The following is a 17,280-nucleotide window of genomic DNA, read 5'->3' as shown; positions in this document are numbered from 1 at the left end:
GGAAGGACTGTTGATTATTGGCTATATTTGCTGACATATGGTATAAAACAAACAAAAATCCAGCCTCGCAAACATAATGAACAGTTCAACTGAGCTGTTTCTCCATTCAAAACACATTTAAGAGCATTGAGAGCTTGCTTTCGCTCTTGATGAGTCACGCTGTGACTGTAGTGCTGCTTCGAATTTCAAATGCCTGTCATCAAGGACGCAGTTTGTTGTGCTGATAAACACATCACCGATGCAATGGCAAATGTGTGAGGAAAAATGTTAAACAGACACCGGTGATGCTGAGCTAAGAGCAATAGCATATTCAAAGTTGCACACGTGTTTGTTTCTATACTTATGGTCAGTATTTAAGGTTAACCACAGCAGATACTGTTATTCAAAGTGATGTACAGACAGGAGTAATATAAGAAGTAAGAAAGAAGCAATTAACCCAAGCAGCTCAATCAGCTGCTGGAATTTTAATTATTCTGCAGATTTAATTATATTTGGATAATTCATTGGAGAGTATTTGCTGATTGGTTTGAGAAGAAAGACCATTCCAGTGGTGCTGTGATCAATGACTCACACTTTACAGCTGTTTGTTTTACTGAAACGGAGTCAAACAGTGTTATTGAGGGCCACTGGTTTGCCTCTCTGGACTGCTTGTCTGGACGTGTGTATTTGAATATATTTTTAGTACTGACAAACATGGGGAAAAATCTGTAAATATGCATACAATTTACTTTGTTAATTTGAAGGAATCTTCCATTTACATGACTTTTGTGTGTTTTTTACACACATAATTACACATCACATTGTGTTTTAATCAATACTTTTCTGACAGTATATTTTCTGTATATTTTTCTTTTAGTGTACTCGCACTGATATTGATACTCATTCATTTCAGGAGCTTTGTAGAATCATAAACTGTAAGATTATGTGTGAAAAGCTTTGATGTAGTTTTACAGACAGCGGGAACTTGAAAAACAAATTAGCTTCATAAATTGTACTCAAAGTAAATTAACTTTTTTACTTTTCTATATAATTATATAAACTTTTAAGATTTGGGGATTCAAGTATAAAACCTTAGCAACAATAGTAGTTGCTGCTTTTTTATTTAATAAATAAATTAATTAGTTAATTAATAAAATAATCAAGGTTTTTACCAAGGTTTCAGGGTAAAAATAGTTACACAAAATTTGTATTGAAATCTACAATTCTTCAACCATTCATGCACTCAAAAATGACGTTTGCTGTTTGTTCAAACTACTTATTTAAAATGAACTAAAACAACACAAATCTTGAGTTTTTTGTAGGTTTCTTGAGGTTTAATCATTTATTTTATTTAAAATTTTATTCAAAGTTTTCCTTTTGAGTATTTTTACTTTTTTTACTTTTACTTTTACTTTTAAACCCACAGGTTCTCGAAATTCAGCATCGTAACATACATTTCAACCAAATATTGCCATATCCTAACAAACCATGCATGCGTCAAAAGCAGAGGTACCCAAACCTTTTCTTATGAAGGGCAAAACACCAGATTTGATTAATGGTGGTGGGCCGAAGTTAAATAAATAAAACTATTAGATTAAAGCTGCCATAGTAATTTCCTAATTTATACATACTTACAAATAAATGTAAAAAATACTTTTATTGTATTAATAATTCATATATATATATATATGTTATAATGAGCTTCTTACAATAAAAACAATCTTTCTCATTTATAACACAATGGTATTCAATGCTGATTTCGTTAAATACACTGGATTTTTTTGTCGAGGATCATCATTCTTAAAAATCTGATTCATGCACAACAACATTTAATTGAAACATTTCATTCCATTTGCTTTTTTGTTTCTTGACATTTAAACAAACGAACAAACAAACAAAATGTTATGTTATGAAATGATAAGCTCTGTTGAAGGTGTTGGCCCCAACATTCTCAGATGGGATGGTCGCCAAATCAAAGGTTACCATGGGCCAACTTTAGCATCTATATATATATATATATATATATATATATATATATATATATATATATATATATATATATATATATATATATATATATATATATATATATATATATATATATATATATATATATAGCCTATATCTGTTCTGTTCTAAATCTAAACGTTCTCATGAATTCATGTTTTCCAAATCCCCCTTAAGTACTAAATGAATCAGACTCGTTACGAAAATAAGAAGACTCGTTCAGATGAAACAGAATCGCAGCTCCTTGATTCTCGGCTCTCCGCGCATGTTCGTCAGAGCAGAGTGACGCTCGCGCTGCCGCAGCCTCATGAACCTCGCCTCTCGCTGCGGTCTCACAACAAAACAAAAGGCCCGAAAACCTACGACTTATGTTAAAAAACGATAGTTCGCCGAAGCCACAATGACGGAGAACACCAAAACGCATGTCATCTTGCTGTCATGTGGAAGTTTCAACCCCATCACGAAGGGACACATTCATATGTTCGGTAAGTGCTCCGCCTGGGCTGGAGGGAGTGGATGCGCGAGCGGATTTTTAATTCAGCCTTTTGTCTTATGTGTCGCTATGTGAAGGGAGTCCGAGTGACCCTGATGATTTTTAGCTGTTGTGATCGATTAGATGTTTTATTTCTGTGATGAACTTGTATTGTCGGTCGCTGTCCAGGGGGAAGGTGCTGAAATGGGCGACGGCCCATAATGATGGTGCTGCGCAGCCGCGGCTTTAGCTACATATATGTCTAGATTCATTCACAAATTTTAAGGACACTAGCAATAAAGAGTTGTGATTTATGGCATTTCAACAAGTGTAATTAATCTTTACTTGTGCGAAGGTTAACTTACTTGGCACTATTGGAAGACAAATAACCAGCTGTGTAATTATTAAAATATGAATATGTAATAATATGAATACGTAGGATGTTGACCTGTTAAAGCGATTCAGCCATTATCTATCATTTATTAACCTCTTGTTATAAAAACGCAAGAAAGTAATTTGAAGAAAGCTGAAAAACATCTTCTTCATTTGTAGGAAAAACAAATACTAAAACTAAATGGTTGCAGGTTTCCAACATGTTTCAGAATATCTTCTTTTGTGTTTAACGGAAGAAATAAACTTATTAAGGTTTTAAGCAAGTAAAGGGTGATTAAATGTTGACACACTGTAAAACCCAAAACGTTAAGGTAACTCAAACCATTTGAGGAAACTGATTGCAACAAACCATTTAAGTTCAAAAACTGATCCTACTGAGTACTGTGAACTTAATTCATTTGAGTAAATGAAGCAATTTGAGCAAAGTAAAAACCAATAAATGAAGAGAACTCAAACCAACTGTAAAACTCAATAAGGCAACTCAAACTGTTTGAAGAAACCGATTGCTACAAACCATTTGAGTTAAAAAAAACTAATCTATATGAGTACTGTGAACTTACTCCATTTAAGTTGAAGTAATGAGGTATTTAATTAACTCATTACCTTCAATACTGAGTTCAAAACTCTTTTCAAATGAGAAGAATTAACTTTCAGTCAATTTTGATTCAACTACACTCATGTCATTTGATTAAGTTGACTGTTGGGTTTTACAGTGCAGAATTTTATTTTTGAGTGAACTATACCTTTAAATACTTTATAGTCTCCTATACCACTAAACAAAGTAAAATGTTTAGATTTTATTTCAGGGAAATAAACTAAAATAAAATATAAGCTAGGTTTAAAACTTTTTGCATTTACATTTATGTATTTAAATGTATGCATCCATTCAGGTGTTCACAATACCTTTTTTACAATATATATGTTTAGAGTCGATTACATCTTGATTACATTACTTTGTTGCAACAAAAAGATGTAAATATGTTTATTCATGACACGTAAAGTAATAAAAAATCCATTAAAACAGCAACGGAGAAATATAATTTCAATTTTAATAACAGTTTAATGTTAATATATTTTATCAACTTTCAGTTCTGATTAACTTTTCTTTTTTTTTATTATCAAAATACAATGGGCTGCTTCATACAGTTGAGGATTACCAAAAATAGAAAAATCCCTTTTTAAAAATGCATCTATTTTAAATTCAAATAATATTTTAAAATAACATTGCTTTATTGAATTTTGGGAACAAAACAAACAACCTTGGTGAGCAGAAAATACTTTATTTATTGTTAAAGTTGAACTGTTTTCAGTTCTGCATTTCAGTTTGCATAAAGACAGAAGGTCATTGATGTCCAACACAATTTAAAAGCAATACACAAAGCACAACCTTGTGTTTAAAAGAAAAAGTGCATTAAAATAAACTTTCAAGTCCAATGTTTTCCTCTTAGGTTTTGTTTGTGTGACTTTGGGATTACAAAGTATTGATTCGATACTTGATGAATTTAAAGGTGTTTTTAAAATGGTGAATTTAAAAACAGCACATTACAACACAGTTTTTCCAAAATACCACTTTTGTACTTTACATGAAAACAATAATGGTATTCTTTTAAAAAAAGGTGTGTACTTTCAGCTCTCCAAAATATAGTTTTTATTTAAGCGAATGGCTAAAATTCATTAAAGGGTTTAGTAAGAAACAGTATCAGCTTGATTCAAACATACTGTACATGAGCATTATAATTTATTTGTAATGAGTCAATCAAGTGCTTAGATGTAAACCATGAATAAATACAAAGAATTTTCACTTTTTTCTGTGTTTTCACTCTAGTGACACACTTCTGTTTATAAGTTTTATCTGGATAAAACTTCAATAAGGGGCGACGCAGTGGCGCAGTAGGCAGTGCTGTCCCCTCATAGCAAGAAGGTCGCTGGTTGGAGCCTCGGCTGGCTCAGTTGGCGTTTCTGTGTGGAGTTTGCATGTTCTCCCTGCATTTGTTTGGGTTTTCTCCGGGTGCTCAGGTTTCCCCCACAGTCCAAAGACATGCGGTACAGTTGAATTGGGTAAGATAAATTGTCCTTAGTGTATGAGTGTGAATGAGTGTGTGTGGATGTTTCCCAGAGATGGGTTGCGGCTGGAAGGGCATCCGTTGCTTAAAAATGTGTTGGATAAGTTGGCGGTTCATTCCGCCGTGGCGACCCTGTTTTAATAAAGGGACTAAGCCCAAAATGAAATGAAATTAATGAAAACTTCAATAATTAAAAAAATCCATAATTACACTGTAAAAGTCAACATTTAGATTTAGACAAGATATGATACATGTTCATTCATTCATTTTGCTTTGGCTTAGTAACTTGTTTATCAGGGGTCACCACAGCGGTATGAACCACCAACTATTCCAGCATATGATTTACACAGCGGATGCCCTTCCAGCTGCAACTCAGTACTGAAAAACACCCATACACTCCCACATTCACACACGCACTCATACACTAAGGCCAGTTTAGTTCAATTCACCTATAGCGCATGTGTTTGGACTGTAGGGGAAACCGGAGCACCCCGAGGAAAAACACAGGGAGAACATGCCAACTCCACACAGAAATGCCAACTGGCCCAGCTGGGACCTGAACCAGCGACATTTTTTCTGTGATGCAGCATTGCAACATGTATGATACATATTAGAAATTATTCTTTTTTATTCAATTTAAAAACACATTTATTAGGTGTTTTAAGGTACTGGATAGAAGTTAATCCAAATGTTTTACATTTACAATGGTTTACGGGTTTGATTAAGTCTGACAAACACAAACTAATTTGTAGATAAAATGAAAACAAACTAAATAGACAAAGTTTAGTCAGTCATAAAAAATACAAGTGCAAGTTTGATTCAGTCTGGTTTTATTAATTTAACCATGTATTTAAGTCTTATTTATTTTAGTTTGGCTGGAATATTAATAATAATAATAATAATAATAATAATAATAATAATAATAATAATAATAATAATAATACATTTTATGAAAATGAATTTAAAATATAAAAAACATTATTTTTTAGAAATGATCATTTTTAATTATCTTCATCAAACCAATGAAGTCCAATTACTTGCCTAAAAAACACACTTGCCTAATTAACCTACTTAAGCCTTTAATCTGAATACTAGTATCATGAAAAATAACAAGAGAAAAAGTTATGTACTGTCATTATGGCAAAGACAAAAGCAATTATTTATTAGTTAGCTGATGTTAGTTATTAAAACTCATTCATTCATTTTCCATCGGCTTAGTGCCTTATTTATTAGGGGTCGCCACAGCAGAATGAACCACCAACTATCCAGCTTATATTTTACGCAGCGTATGCCCTTCCAGAAGCAACCCAGTACTGGGAAACAGCCACACAATCTCACATTCACACAATCATACATTATGAGCAATTTAGTTTATACAATTCACCTGTAGCGCATGTCTTTGGACTGTGGGGGAAACCAGAGCACCCAATGGAAACCCACGCAAACACAGGGAGAACATTCAGACTCCACACAGAAATGCCAACTGACCCAACTAGGTCGGAAAAAAAGTCTCTCCGTTAAACAGCACTTGGGGAATAAAAAAAATTGGAGAAAAAATTTGAAAAAATTGGAGAACTAATAATTTTGCCTTCAACTACACCATCATACTGTTTTTAACTGATACTTAACAAAGAGCGTAAGTGGGGGGAAAAAAAAGATGCTCAGAAAGAGAGTGTTTCTTCCATTAGCTTGTCCATCTGTACATTTCAGCTCAGCAATAAACTAACCAGTGGGAAAAAAAAGCCTTGGGAGCTTTGTACTTTCCCTAATTCGGTTACTGCAGCTGTATTTCTAAGAGCCTCAGCAACATGAGGAGAACCACCACCACAGTTTGATCAATACACTTCCGCTGTTTTCCCCTCGAAGCAAAATGCATCTGTGTGTCCGTGACCTAATTTCTAAGCCTTCTTCTCCTGCTGCATGCCTTTGCATATATTTCGAGGTACAAAAATAAAAACGGGTTTATAGCTCATTCAGAGCTCATGCAGGCTATTCTGAACCACTTAGACATCTGAAACCAATAAAAACACTTAACATTAAATAAGATACCCTAGATTGTATTTCATATATATTTGGCTTCTGTTTTGTTTTTTTTGCATTAGCACTTACACTTTATATTTTTTTTTTCACACTAGAGAGATTTCTTTAGCTCTTTCTACATGTCTGCTTCATAGAGTCCCCAGCATGAGATCTTGTTTCTGACACTCATTCTGTCAGTATTTTTGATGGGGCTGGGGGTGTGAGGTTATATCAGACAGATAGAGCTGAGTGCTTTCAGTGTGTGGGAAATCATAGATCAGTCATCATCAGAGTTAAAACAGAGGTGCTTTCCTGCTTTCACTTTCTTACTTTCATCCAGGCTAAGTGTGTCACACAACATTATAAAGATATCCTGTTTGCTTTGCAGAAAAGGCCAGAGAGTATCTGCACAAGACTGGACGATTCATTGTGATTGGAGGAATCGTCTCTCCTGTACATGATTCCTATGGGAAACCGGTAAGTCTGAGATGAATAAGTCTGAATTGGGTTCAGGAGTAGGTGCATTAATGCATCGTATACCACAGATAATCACTTCAGTGTTGATATTCCGTTCACTTTAAAGGAAAAGTTCACCCAAAAATGAAAAAATTCGGTCATCAATTATTCAACCTCTACTGTGTCCAAACCTGATTTTGTTTCTGTTGAACATAAAAAGAAGATATTTTAAAGAATGTTGGAATCCGGAACCCATTGACTTTATTAGATTACTTTTTTCTACTATGGATCCCGGTAGCTACCGTTTTCCAATTTTTTTCAAAATAATGGGCTCCCTTTTCAACTATCTAGGAGCAAATAGTAAAATGCGTAGCACAAAAGAATTAAGGGCGTGTCTGAATCCACTTTTGCTATTTTAAGGAAGGAGAAATAAATTTTGCACTACGGCGCATGCTCCAACAGGGTTGTGCTTATTCTCCTACCAAGTTATTGGTGTGTTTTGAGCATAACGTGCATTAAGCCAATCAGAGTCTCATCTTCCAATCCCTTTAGGAGTCAGTTGTGTCATGCCATGGCGCATTTGCTATTTACATGGCTGAATTTTCTAAGTGGAAAAACTAAACGCTTCACTAGCGAGAAAACAGTTAAACAGACCATCCACAGTGTGAGGATAAAAGAACAAGCCTACTCCATTCAGCATTTTTACTTTCTCTTTACTTTACTTTTACTCTTTACTATACTCCTTTACTTCTTTGGATACTAAAAAAGTGTTGTACGCACTCCACTAAAGATAATTATAATAATTATAAGAATAATAACATTATACAAAAGCAAATTGTCATAAATAAACTGAAAATGCCCCACGAGATGAAGAAGGCATGGAGGCAGTGGTTGTTATATTTATGTAGAAAAAAATTGTAACATTTAAATTTTAATTTATTCTTTTTCATTTGTAAAGATATGTGTATTGCTGTACATCCTGTGTTTATTAAGCAATATGTACGCATTTAAGGCACAAAACTACCGTGCTCTGAATTTGGACTTTAGACCTGCTTTCAGCTGGTCAATTGCGCAGTCTATTTTAGTTTCCTTAAAATAGCAACACGCCGACAATTCGCCTTAACACACCTCTTTTCTAGACCAGAACACCCATGAGTCCACAAAGCAGTGCAAACGAATGTACAATTTAAACAACATGGCACAAAGCAGGAAAATTATTTTCACCTTATTGCACTGGGTGTAGGATAGGGCCCAATGTCTTCGTATTGAACAAAACATAGAAACCACATATAAAATATATGTGAATAAATATTTGAATCCAGATGAGATTGAATAAATGCAATGTACATTTTTATTATAAAGTATACTATCATTTTATAAAAAAATTGTTTATTTAAGAAATAATGAAATGTTAAATAACTTATATTTGTATAAATTACTCACTAAATTACTTCAAATGTATTGACTTAAATGTATTTGTGTTACTGTGTTTTTTTACAAATCATTTGAGAGAATGGTTCAGTGACTCACCCTTTCCTAAATAAATCAGCAGTTTTGAATAAATTCGGCTTAGTAAATAATTCTGAGTCAATCACGACTCACAAGTCAGTCACAGACACTATTTACTGGTGCATCTGTGGAAGCTAAAAGAGTCATTAAAAACCCCAAATAACTCCCACTTTTATAATAAACGCAGATCGTGTAATTGCATTTGAACTACACATTTCTCAACCATTTGCCCTTCCGCTATTTAGTTCAAGATAGAAGTTTTGTAAACAGGGAATTTCTGTGACCTACTCAAACACGTCACAGAATCAGTAGGGTAAATCTTTAGTGCTCATACATATATACATAGATTTTTATTAAACTCCCTTTTGCCACATGGCACATGGGTCTCATATTTAAATTATCGAAATTATAATTATCCAAAACAATTTTATTGTTAAATTAATAAAATAAAATATCAAAAAGAAAATAGCAAAATAGATGAACGTCTATGTATTGCTAATAAGAGATCTGCAATCTGTCTCTGTACAGATGATGTTTATTGTTTTTGTAGGTTTTGCAAAAAGCACTTACATGGCAAAGTTTGAGTGTGTTTTATGTAAATTATCAACTTACAAATTACTTCTGTAAATTACAAATTACAAGTTTATATTAATGAATCAATACTGTGCTGAAAAATAAATCTTCACTTACTCAATAAGATTTCTTTGAATAAATCAAATACATCTTGTTATAACAAATACCTCTTATAACTTTGTTATAAGAATTCTGTTACTATAGAGTATTAAAAACTACTTTGGCCTAGATTTCTTCTCTTTCTGCAACAAAATATGAATAATAAATGCTTTAGAAAGCAGGATTCAGTCATTTCGACATCAGTTCTTTGTGTTGAGAGTCAAAACACATGTGAAAGAAACAGTTTTAGGAATCACTGTGTTTAAACCCTGATTATTGCCTAACGAGGCTAAATGTTTGAGGAATAGTTTTTTAGTAGAAGATCTAATATTAAATCTAAACATGTTATTTTGTAGTTCAGGTTTTCTCTACATTGCTAGGTTAAGGCCTAGAAGACTTACTTTTCCTTGTTTTGGCTTATATTTCTGCATTTATAGGGCCTTGTCCCAAGCAGACATCGTCTCACCATGTGCCAGCTGGCAGTTCAGTCTTCTGATTGGATCAGGTAACTGTCAATCATTCATAAAGAGGTGCAGGTATCGCCTCATAAGAATTCAAAGCAGCTTATATATCCTTGAATTCTGCAGAACATGGATGGGCTTTAATGTGAAATGGACATTCAGAACTTTAATGATTAATGGTCTTTTCCAGAGTGGATCCTTGGGAGTGCTACCAGGACACTTGGCAGACCACCTGCAGTGTTTTGGAGCATCACCGAGACCTAATGAAGGTTAGTCCTAAATTTGGTCAGAAGGCTATTCTTTTTTTAAAGTATATAATCGAACCATTCATCCACAGAGAGTGACGGGATGCATTCTGTCTAATGTGAACACACCCTCTACCACCCCTGTGATTGGCCAACCCCAAAACGAGACATCTGCAATTTACCAAAACACAGTTAACAAGTCTGTGGCCAGTAAGTGCTGTTCAGATCCTTATGTTTGGAGTTTAGGAAAACTGGACATCCATAATTATTAACTCATATTATGTGTTTTTTCTAAAGTTAAATTTTGGGGAAAGATGAGCGAGAGCTTGGGTAAAATTTGCTGCGTTCGGCCACACATGGATCGTTTCACCTTTGTTGGTAAGTTGGTATAATCATTTACCACAACACATTATATGTTTCACTCAAAAACATGTACACATACATCACCTATATGTTCTAAGATTGCAGGTTAACTACGTCTGTATATAATAACTTATATTTAATTGTAACTTAAACTTAATTTGATTGTAATTCAATAATGTGCACCTTTTGTAAAGCTGTTTTGAAACAATAATTACAAATAAATAAACAAATTACAATAAGTACAAATAAATAAACAAAAAATACAAATAAACTTGAAAACTTGGAATAAAAGTTTTAAATTCTTAGCCTTAAACTTTCACCAACCAGGGCTGCATTTCTTAAAACCCTCATTAGCTAACTAAGGTTGCAAGTTGTACGCTTGTAACGACACCTCTTGTTCTATTCCCAGTTTTCCCCCCATACCCCATTCATTTAGAATGTGTTGCATTACAACATTAAAACTGGGAATGGTTTAAAAAATAAAAGCATTAAGGTCATCTCTTTTAGGTGTTGTTTGCTTTCAAAGTATTTTTACAGTTCAGTTTTAGCGATCTTCATATTGACAATTGTGCTCCCTTCGTAGTGCACTTTGAAAACATTTATGACATTTTGAATGCAGCCGTGGCTCATGACGAAAGCTATATGTGACCAATTATTTAAAAGCGGAATTTACGTTATGTCTCCAAAGCTTGTGAAACAAATAAAAGCATACGTTAATGTGTTTAATTTATAGGTTATTAATTAAGAGATGTGTCTGTAACCTACAGTATATGACATGGACTTAGAGGTTAGAACATTTCTGCAATGACTGGAAAGGCATCCACTGCGGAAAAAAACATGCTGAATACGTTCCGCTGTGTCGACCCCAGATTAATAAAGGGACTAAGCCAAAAAGAAAATGAATGAATAATAATGATGATGATGATGATAATAATAATAATAATAATAATAATAATAGCAATAATAATAATAATAATAATAAAAATTATAATAATATTAATAATAATAATAATAATTATTATTATTATTATTATTATTATTATTACTTATCTTAATAAGTAGTCTACTGTAAATTACAACCATAAACAATTTATATGATTTATACATGAGAGATTAGAGTGTTGGTCAAGTACTTTTATGTTTTAGCATAGAATATGGAATATTCTCAATAATATTTGTAATTTAAACATAAGCCCTACATGTGCAATTTACATTTAATTCAATTAATATTGAAAACGAGTGCATTTTTTTACCCAAACTAACATTGGATTTTTTTTTTAAATACGTGTTTGTGTAAAACAATATTATTTTATTTTAAAAATGATGGTCATTTACTCTAAAGAAGTTGTTACGTCACCCCATTTAGAGAGTCTTTATTGAGGTTTTAAGTTATAATTAACGTGGTTCAAATGACGGATCTGCGACAGAAACTATGGTTTTGGGAAACACTGGTCACTACATCATTCTTTTCCCAAACGATGCATCGTGCTATGATAGTTCAGCCATTAGTTATGTCATAGTTGGGAAACGCACCCCAATTACATTTTTTATATCTAATAGTTAAATTTATGAAATGACATGAAGATCAATCAATATTTATATGTGGATTTTTGTTTTTGAAAATATACCCTAAATGAAAATATATGATTAAGACATTAAATTATTATGATAAATAAAAGCAATGAATCAACATTTTTATATTTATGTTTTATTGCATTATTTTTAATAATCATATTTGAAAATCAAATACATTGCACTAATTTCCCCAACCATTAAAGGAATTGTTCAGCCCAACAATGAAAAATTACTCACCATGTCCTTATTCTCAAGTAGATCCCAACATTCTTCAAAGTATCTTCTTTTCTGTTTAACAGAAGAAAGAAAAGAATTTGAACAATTATAGAGTTTATTTTTAGGTGAAATGTCCCTATTTAAACCCCCAATTTCAGTTTGTATCATTATATATTTGTGGGAGAACAAAGTGTGTAACAGTGATATGCTGAAGCCTTGTGGCTGGGTTCATGTAGAAATCACATAATTCCGTATAATTATTTTGAATTATTCATAGGCTTCACACAGGATGTGAATAAATTTTACATGACTGTGATGACTTCCAATGAATCAATGATCTCTGTGACCTCTCAAGCCTTTCTTGCTTTTTTTTTTCTCGAACAGATGAAAATGCCAACCTTGGTACTGCAATGCGCTACGAGGAAATCGGTGAGACGATGTGATTTTCCTTGCTTTGGTTTTTGGTTTTCAAATCAGTCCTTGCTTGTCACTTTGAGTCACTGTCAGGAAAACAAACTTGGGAGTTTGCCCAAGGAGAGAGAAAAAGTCACTGTGTATTTCTCGAAAATATAAATAACATCAAACAAGACAAACAGCTGTCAAAGAAATAAACAAAACAGGAAACTTTCTATAATACAAGTCTGAATGTAAAGCATAGTGCCTCATTCTTCCTCCTCGTGGGGAAAATGTGGCTTGTTTCTTTTCATCTGATCAAAGTTGTTGTGTTTACCCCCACAGCGAAGGAAAACCAGCTCATTACAGTTTGTATGTATGTATGTATGTGTGTGTGTGTGTGTGTGTGTGTGTGTGTGTGTGTGTGTGTGTGTGTGTGTGTGTGTGTGTATTTTATGGTTTGTTCAGAGTTGCGTATCCTGCTCCTCTGTGGCAGTGATCTCCTGGAGTCTTTCTGCATCCCCGGCTTGTGGAACGAAAGTGATGTAAGATATCATTCATTGTGTATTTCACTGTCTTTCGTGCTCACAAATGTGTAGATACTGTTTAAAATATGTGAGCCCTGGTGGCAAAATGAGTCGGAATGCTTAAATTCTGCAGTATTCATTTGGGTGAACTATCCTTTATGCTGATGATGATACACAGGGCAAATGTTGCTTGGCTATTTTCTATTAAGAAAGGGCAACAGTATTGCATCTGTAACCCATTGCCCCAATTAGTTACCTTGTGTCTCACCTGGATACCCATTTATTAGGTTGCCCAGCAACATTGCTTAAAAAGTTGCCCTGTGTATCATAAGCATTTAAAGTTTCTCATGCGATACTTCCGAACGTGCAATAACACTGGGTGATGGAAACTCAGATATAGTGTTGCTTTTAAAAGTCAGCATGAAATGAAAATTAATATTGTCATTTTTTCCCAAATTGTGATGTACTGTACATCCAATTGTCTAGATGGAGGTGATTGTTGGAGATTTCGGGATAGTTGTGGTGCCTCGAGATGGAGCAGACACAGAACGGATAATGAACCATTCCTCTGTGCTCAGAAAGCATAAGGTATTTGCATCAAATATGTTATAAATCACAGAAGACTATGTGTGGCTGTTTTACTACAGTCAGCACATTGGGATCAGGGCAAATTTGTTGTATTTATGGCTTTGGTTTCTATTTACAGGATAATATAATTGTGGTAAAAGATGAAATCGACCACCCGATGTCAATCGTCAGTTCCACCAAGAGCAGGTTTGTGTTTACCTCTTTATTCTTTACCATAATGTATGGTATGTACCTAAACTAAAACCACTTATGATATTACCTTACTCTAACCCTACTCTTAATCTTCACAGAAAACCTGTAGTAAATTTTAAATGTAAAAAGGACCACATTTAAAGTTTGGAGAAAAATCAAAATCTACAAAATCCGTTGTGGCGACCCCTAATGAATAAAGGGACTAAGCTGAAATAAAAATGATTGAATGAAAGTTTGAGTTTCTTTAAATTCTATTGGAAAACAGCAGCCATTGCCTTCCATTATATTTTTGTTCCAGCTATGAATGTCAATGGCTGCTGGTTTTTAGCACATTTCATAACATCTTTGAGTAAATGATGACCCTCCTTAGTATAGTTTGGACTATCCTTGTATTTTTACTGTTGTAGGACATAACAATCAGGTTCTGGAAGCAAAAAATAAAAAAATAAAAAAAAACCACAAAATAATTATAAAGAAATTTATAAACATTTAGAACCACTTGAGACCGAGTCAATTGTGAGGAAATGTTCATATTTCATATTCATGCTTATATTTCTATCGCTTTAACTTGTTTAAAGGCAAGATTACACTCTTTTAAAAGTCTTTAGTTTTTCAAGTCAAGTCACGTCAAGCTTTGTTGTCATTCTGCTACATGTGTGGACATACAGAGGAATTAAATGTCGTGTCTCACAGGAACACGGTGCTACATAAATTAATCATAAATACAAACACAATATTGGACATAATTGCAAATTTTTTTTAAAAAGCTACACTGCAAAACTCAATAAGATAACTAAAATCGTTTGAGGAAACCGATTGCTACAAACCATTTGAGTTAAAAAAAATTTATGTATACAAGTGCTGTAAACTTACTCCATTTAAGTTGAAGTAATGAGGTATTTAATTAACTCATTACCTTCAACACTGCGTTCAAAACTCTTTTCAAGTGAGTAGAATTAACCTTCAGTCAATTTTGAGTTAATTACACTCATTTCATTTGATAAAGTTGACTGTTGGGTTTTATAGTGTATGCATAACTGACTAGGCATGGGACGATAACCGTTTTCGGTTTTAAAAAGGTTTAAAAGGTTTTAAAACCACCAGCATTTTCTGATATACCGTTCCTAAGGTATTAAAATGTAAAAGAAATTTTTTTTTTTTTAAACTAATAAAGACGGCAGAAGTCAGTGATTGATTTTAATTATTTAGCAATTATTAAGACATGTTTACTGTTAAAATATATATTTTTTTAAAAATTAATTGTGTTCAAAAGGGAAAAAGTTTTATTTTTTTTTACCCAGACATATAAAAAGAACATATTTTACAGCAGTAATCCCAATACCGTCAAACTGTGAAACTGTGATATTTTTATTCAAGGTTATCATACTGGCAAAATCTTATACCAGCCCATGCCTATAACTGACATACTATAAGATATCTAAACACATAGGACAGGCTACACAAGTACTTTTACATGAGACTGAACAATGTTGTGCAGGATATTGTGCAAAAGAGGTATTAAAGGTGAATATTGTGCAAATCGCTCTTGTTTTTCCTCTAATCAGACTGGCTCTTCAGCACGGTGACGGCCATGTGGTGGATTACCTGAGCCAGCCTGTCATCGACTACATCCTGCAAAGTCAGCTCTACATCAACGCTTCAGGATAGGGTGGTGAAATCCACTTCCGAACCGTCCGTCTTTCCGTCATCCCTGTCTGTCTGTCTGTCAGTCTCTCAGTGTGTAATCTAGAGTATAATCCTCCTGTGCAAGCACTGCTTTCCCATGTAGAGGAGCATTAACCTGTCCTGGTGTCTCATTGGGATGTACAGCACTGTGCCTGAAGGATCTGCTCCACCAAACAGCTTTAAAAGGACTGGGTGGAAGAGGAAACTCGCTGCCACCGTGACAGAAGTGTGAATGGATTAGAATGAACCCATTGCCTGCTCTAATGTCGGCCTTTGCTGTTGATTTGATCTTCTCTGTTCTTGTAATTGCATGCCTAAAGGTTTTCTTTCAGCGCATGAGTGTTTAAACGACCACGTAGACCGTAGTCTGTGGATACAGTGTTTGCGAACAAAAAAAAACAACAACTGTGCTTAGACTCATCTCATCTATGAATGCATTTTCTACTCATCGATCCACTGTACAGTATGTACAGAGAATGTCAGGTCTCATATACTGTGTTGATGCCTCGATGTTTTGTCTTCAATGTGCATTCATGTATACGTGGAGTATTTGGTTGCACATTAAAGAATGTGGTTTCATTTACGTTGCTTTGGTGCACGTTTTCTTCTCACTCTGCTCTTTTTGCTTGACACGCTAACATGTGAATTCTTTTGTAGTAAAGCCAGTCACTGCCTCCGCATTAAACCATTCCTTTCATCAGACATGTCTTGCACTTTCACTTAATTTGCAAGGTTTCTTCCTCTGTTAGATAGGGATTTGAACTAATTCCATGCTTTTAGAACTGTTTAAAATAGTTATAGTTTTGGGATACTTCTCTTGTAACAAAACGGTTAGCTTTTCTGTTGGAGACAAAAAAAGATATTTTGAAAAATGTTGGAAACCGGTATTTCAATTCAATTCATGTTTATTTATATAGCACTTCTCACAATATATATATTGTGTCAAAGTAGCTAAACAAAGTTCTAGTAAAGTCCAGATTTCATAGTTGAAGTTCAGTTTAGTTTTATTCAGTGTAGTTTAAATTTCACTGATGAAAGTTTAAACACTGTACAGCAAGTCCACAGAACCAATAATCATTCATTTCTATAGTTTTTTTTTCTACTAAGGAAGTAAATAGTTACTGGTTTCTAACATTCTTCGTCAAAAATAAAATCTTCTATTGTGTACAAAAGAAAAAAAAAAGAAACTTATAAAAGTGTGGAACCACCCGAGGGTGAGTAAAAATATCTTAAGTGAACTCTATTTATTTAAAAGTGTGCAGTTCAATCAAAAATGAAAACATACTATTCATTTACTCACCTTCAAACCATCCCAGATGTAGTTTTTAAAAATATTTTCAGAACAACATTTGAAATGGTTGCTCAACCCTCTTACTGGAGATCTATCTTCCTGCAGAGTTTAGCTCCTACCCTAATCAAACACACCTGGTCCAATTAATTAGGACCTGAACACCATTTAATAAT

At 33.7% G+C, this 17,280-nt stretch overlaps 1 protein-coding gene across 1 annotated transcript; it reads left to right on the top strand.

The window, feature by feature from the left end:
• The first annotated feature begins 2,299 nt into the window (after nt 1-2,299).
• Nucleotides 2,300-16,399, top strand: nmnat2 (nicotinamide nucleotide adenylyltransferase 2). Its single transcript, NM_200004.1, has 11 exons — nt 2,300-2,471; nt 7,322-7,410; nt 10,008-10,075; nt 10,222-10,300; nt 10,369-10,486; nt 10,574-10,654; nt 12,815-12,859; nt 13,292-13,368; nt 13,837-13,938; nt 14,057-14,124; nt 15,696-16,399. The coding sequence occupies exons 1-11, from the start codon at nt 2,387-2,389 to the stop codon at nt 15,796-15,798; spliced, it is 915 nt and encodes a 304-aa protein (NP_956298.1). The 5' UTR covers nt 2,300-2,386; the 3' UTR covers nt 15,799-16,399.
• Nucleotides 16,400-17,280: the final 881 nt, after the last annotated feature.

Source organism: Danio rerio, chromosome 2 (genome assembly GCF_052040795.2).
Source record: "Danio rerio strain M-AB ecotype USA chromosome 2, GRCz13ab, whole genome shotgun sequence".
NCBI lineage: Eukaryota > Metazoa > Chordata > Actinopteri > Cypriniformes > Danionidae > Danio > Danio rerio.
The sequence above is the reverse complement of the archived record's forward strand: the minus strand, read 5'-3'. Positions and strand labels throughout refer to the sequence as shown.

Excerpts from the sequence above, each read along its gene's own strand:
- nmnat2 (NM_200004.1), top strand. The coding sequence starts at position 2,387 with ATGACGGAGAACACCAAAACGCATGTCATCTTGCTGTCATGTGGAAGT. Across the intron at positions 10,301-10,368 it reads ATCACCGAGACCTAATGAAG|AGAGTGACGGGATGCATTCT; the intron begins GTTAGTCCTAAA and ends ATTCATCCACAG. Across the intron at positions 10,487-10,573 it reads AGTTAACAAGTCTGTGGCCA|TTAAATTTTGGGGAAAGATG; the intron begins GTAAGTGCTGTT and ends TTTTTTCTAAAG.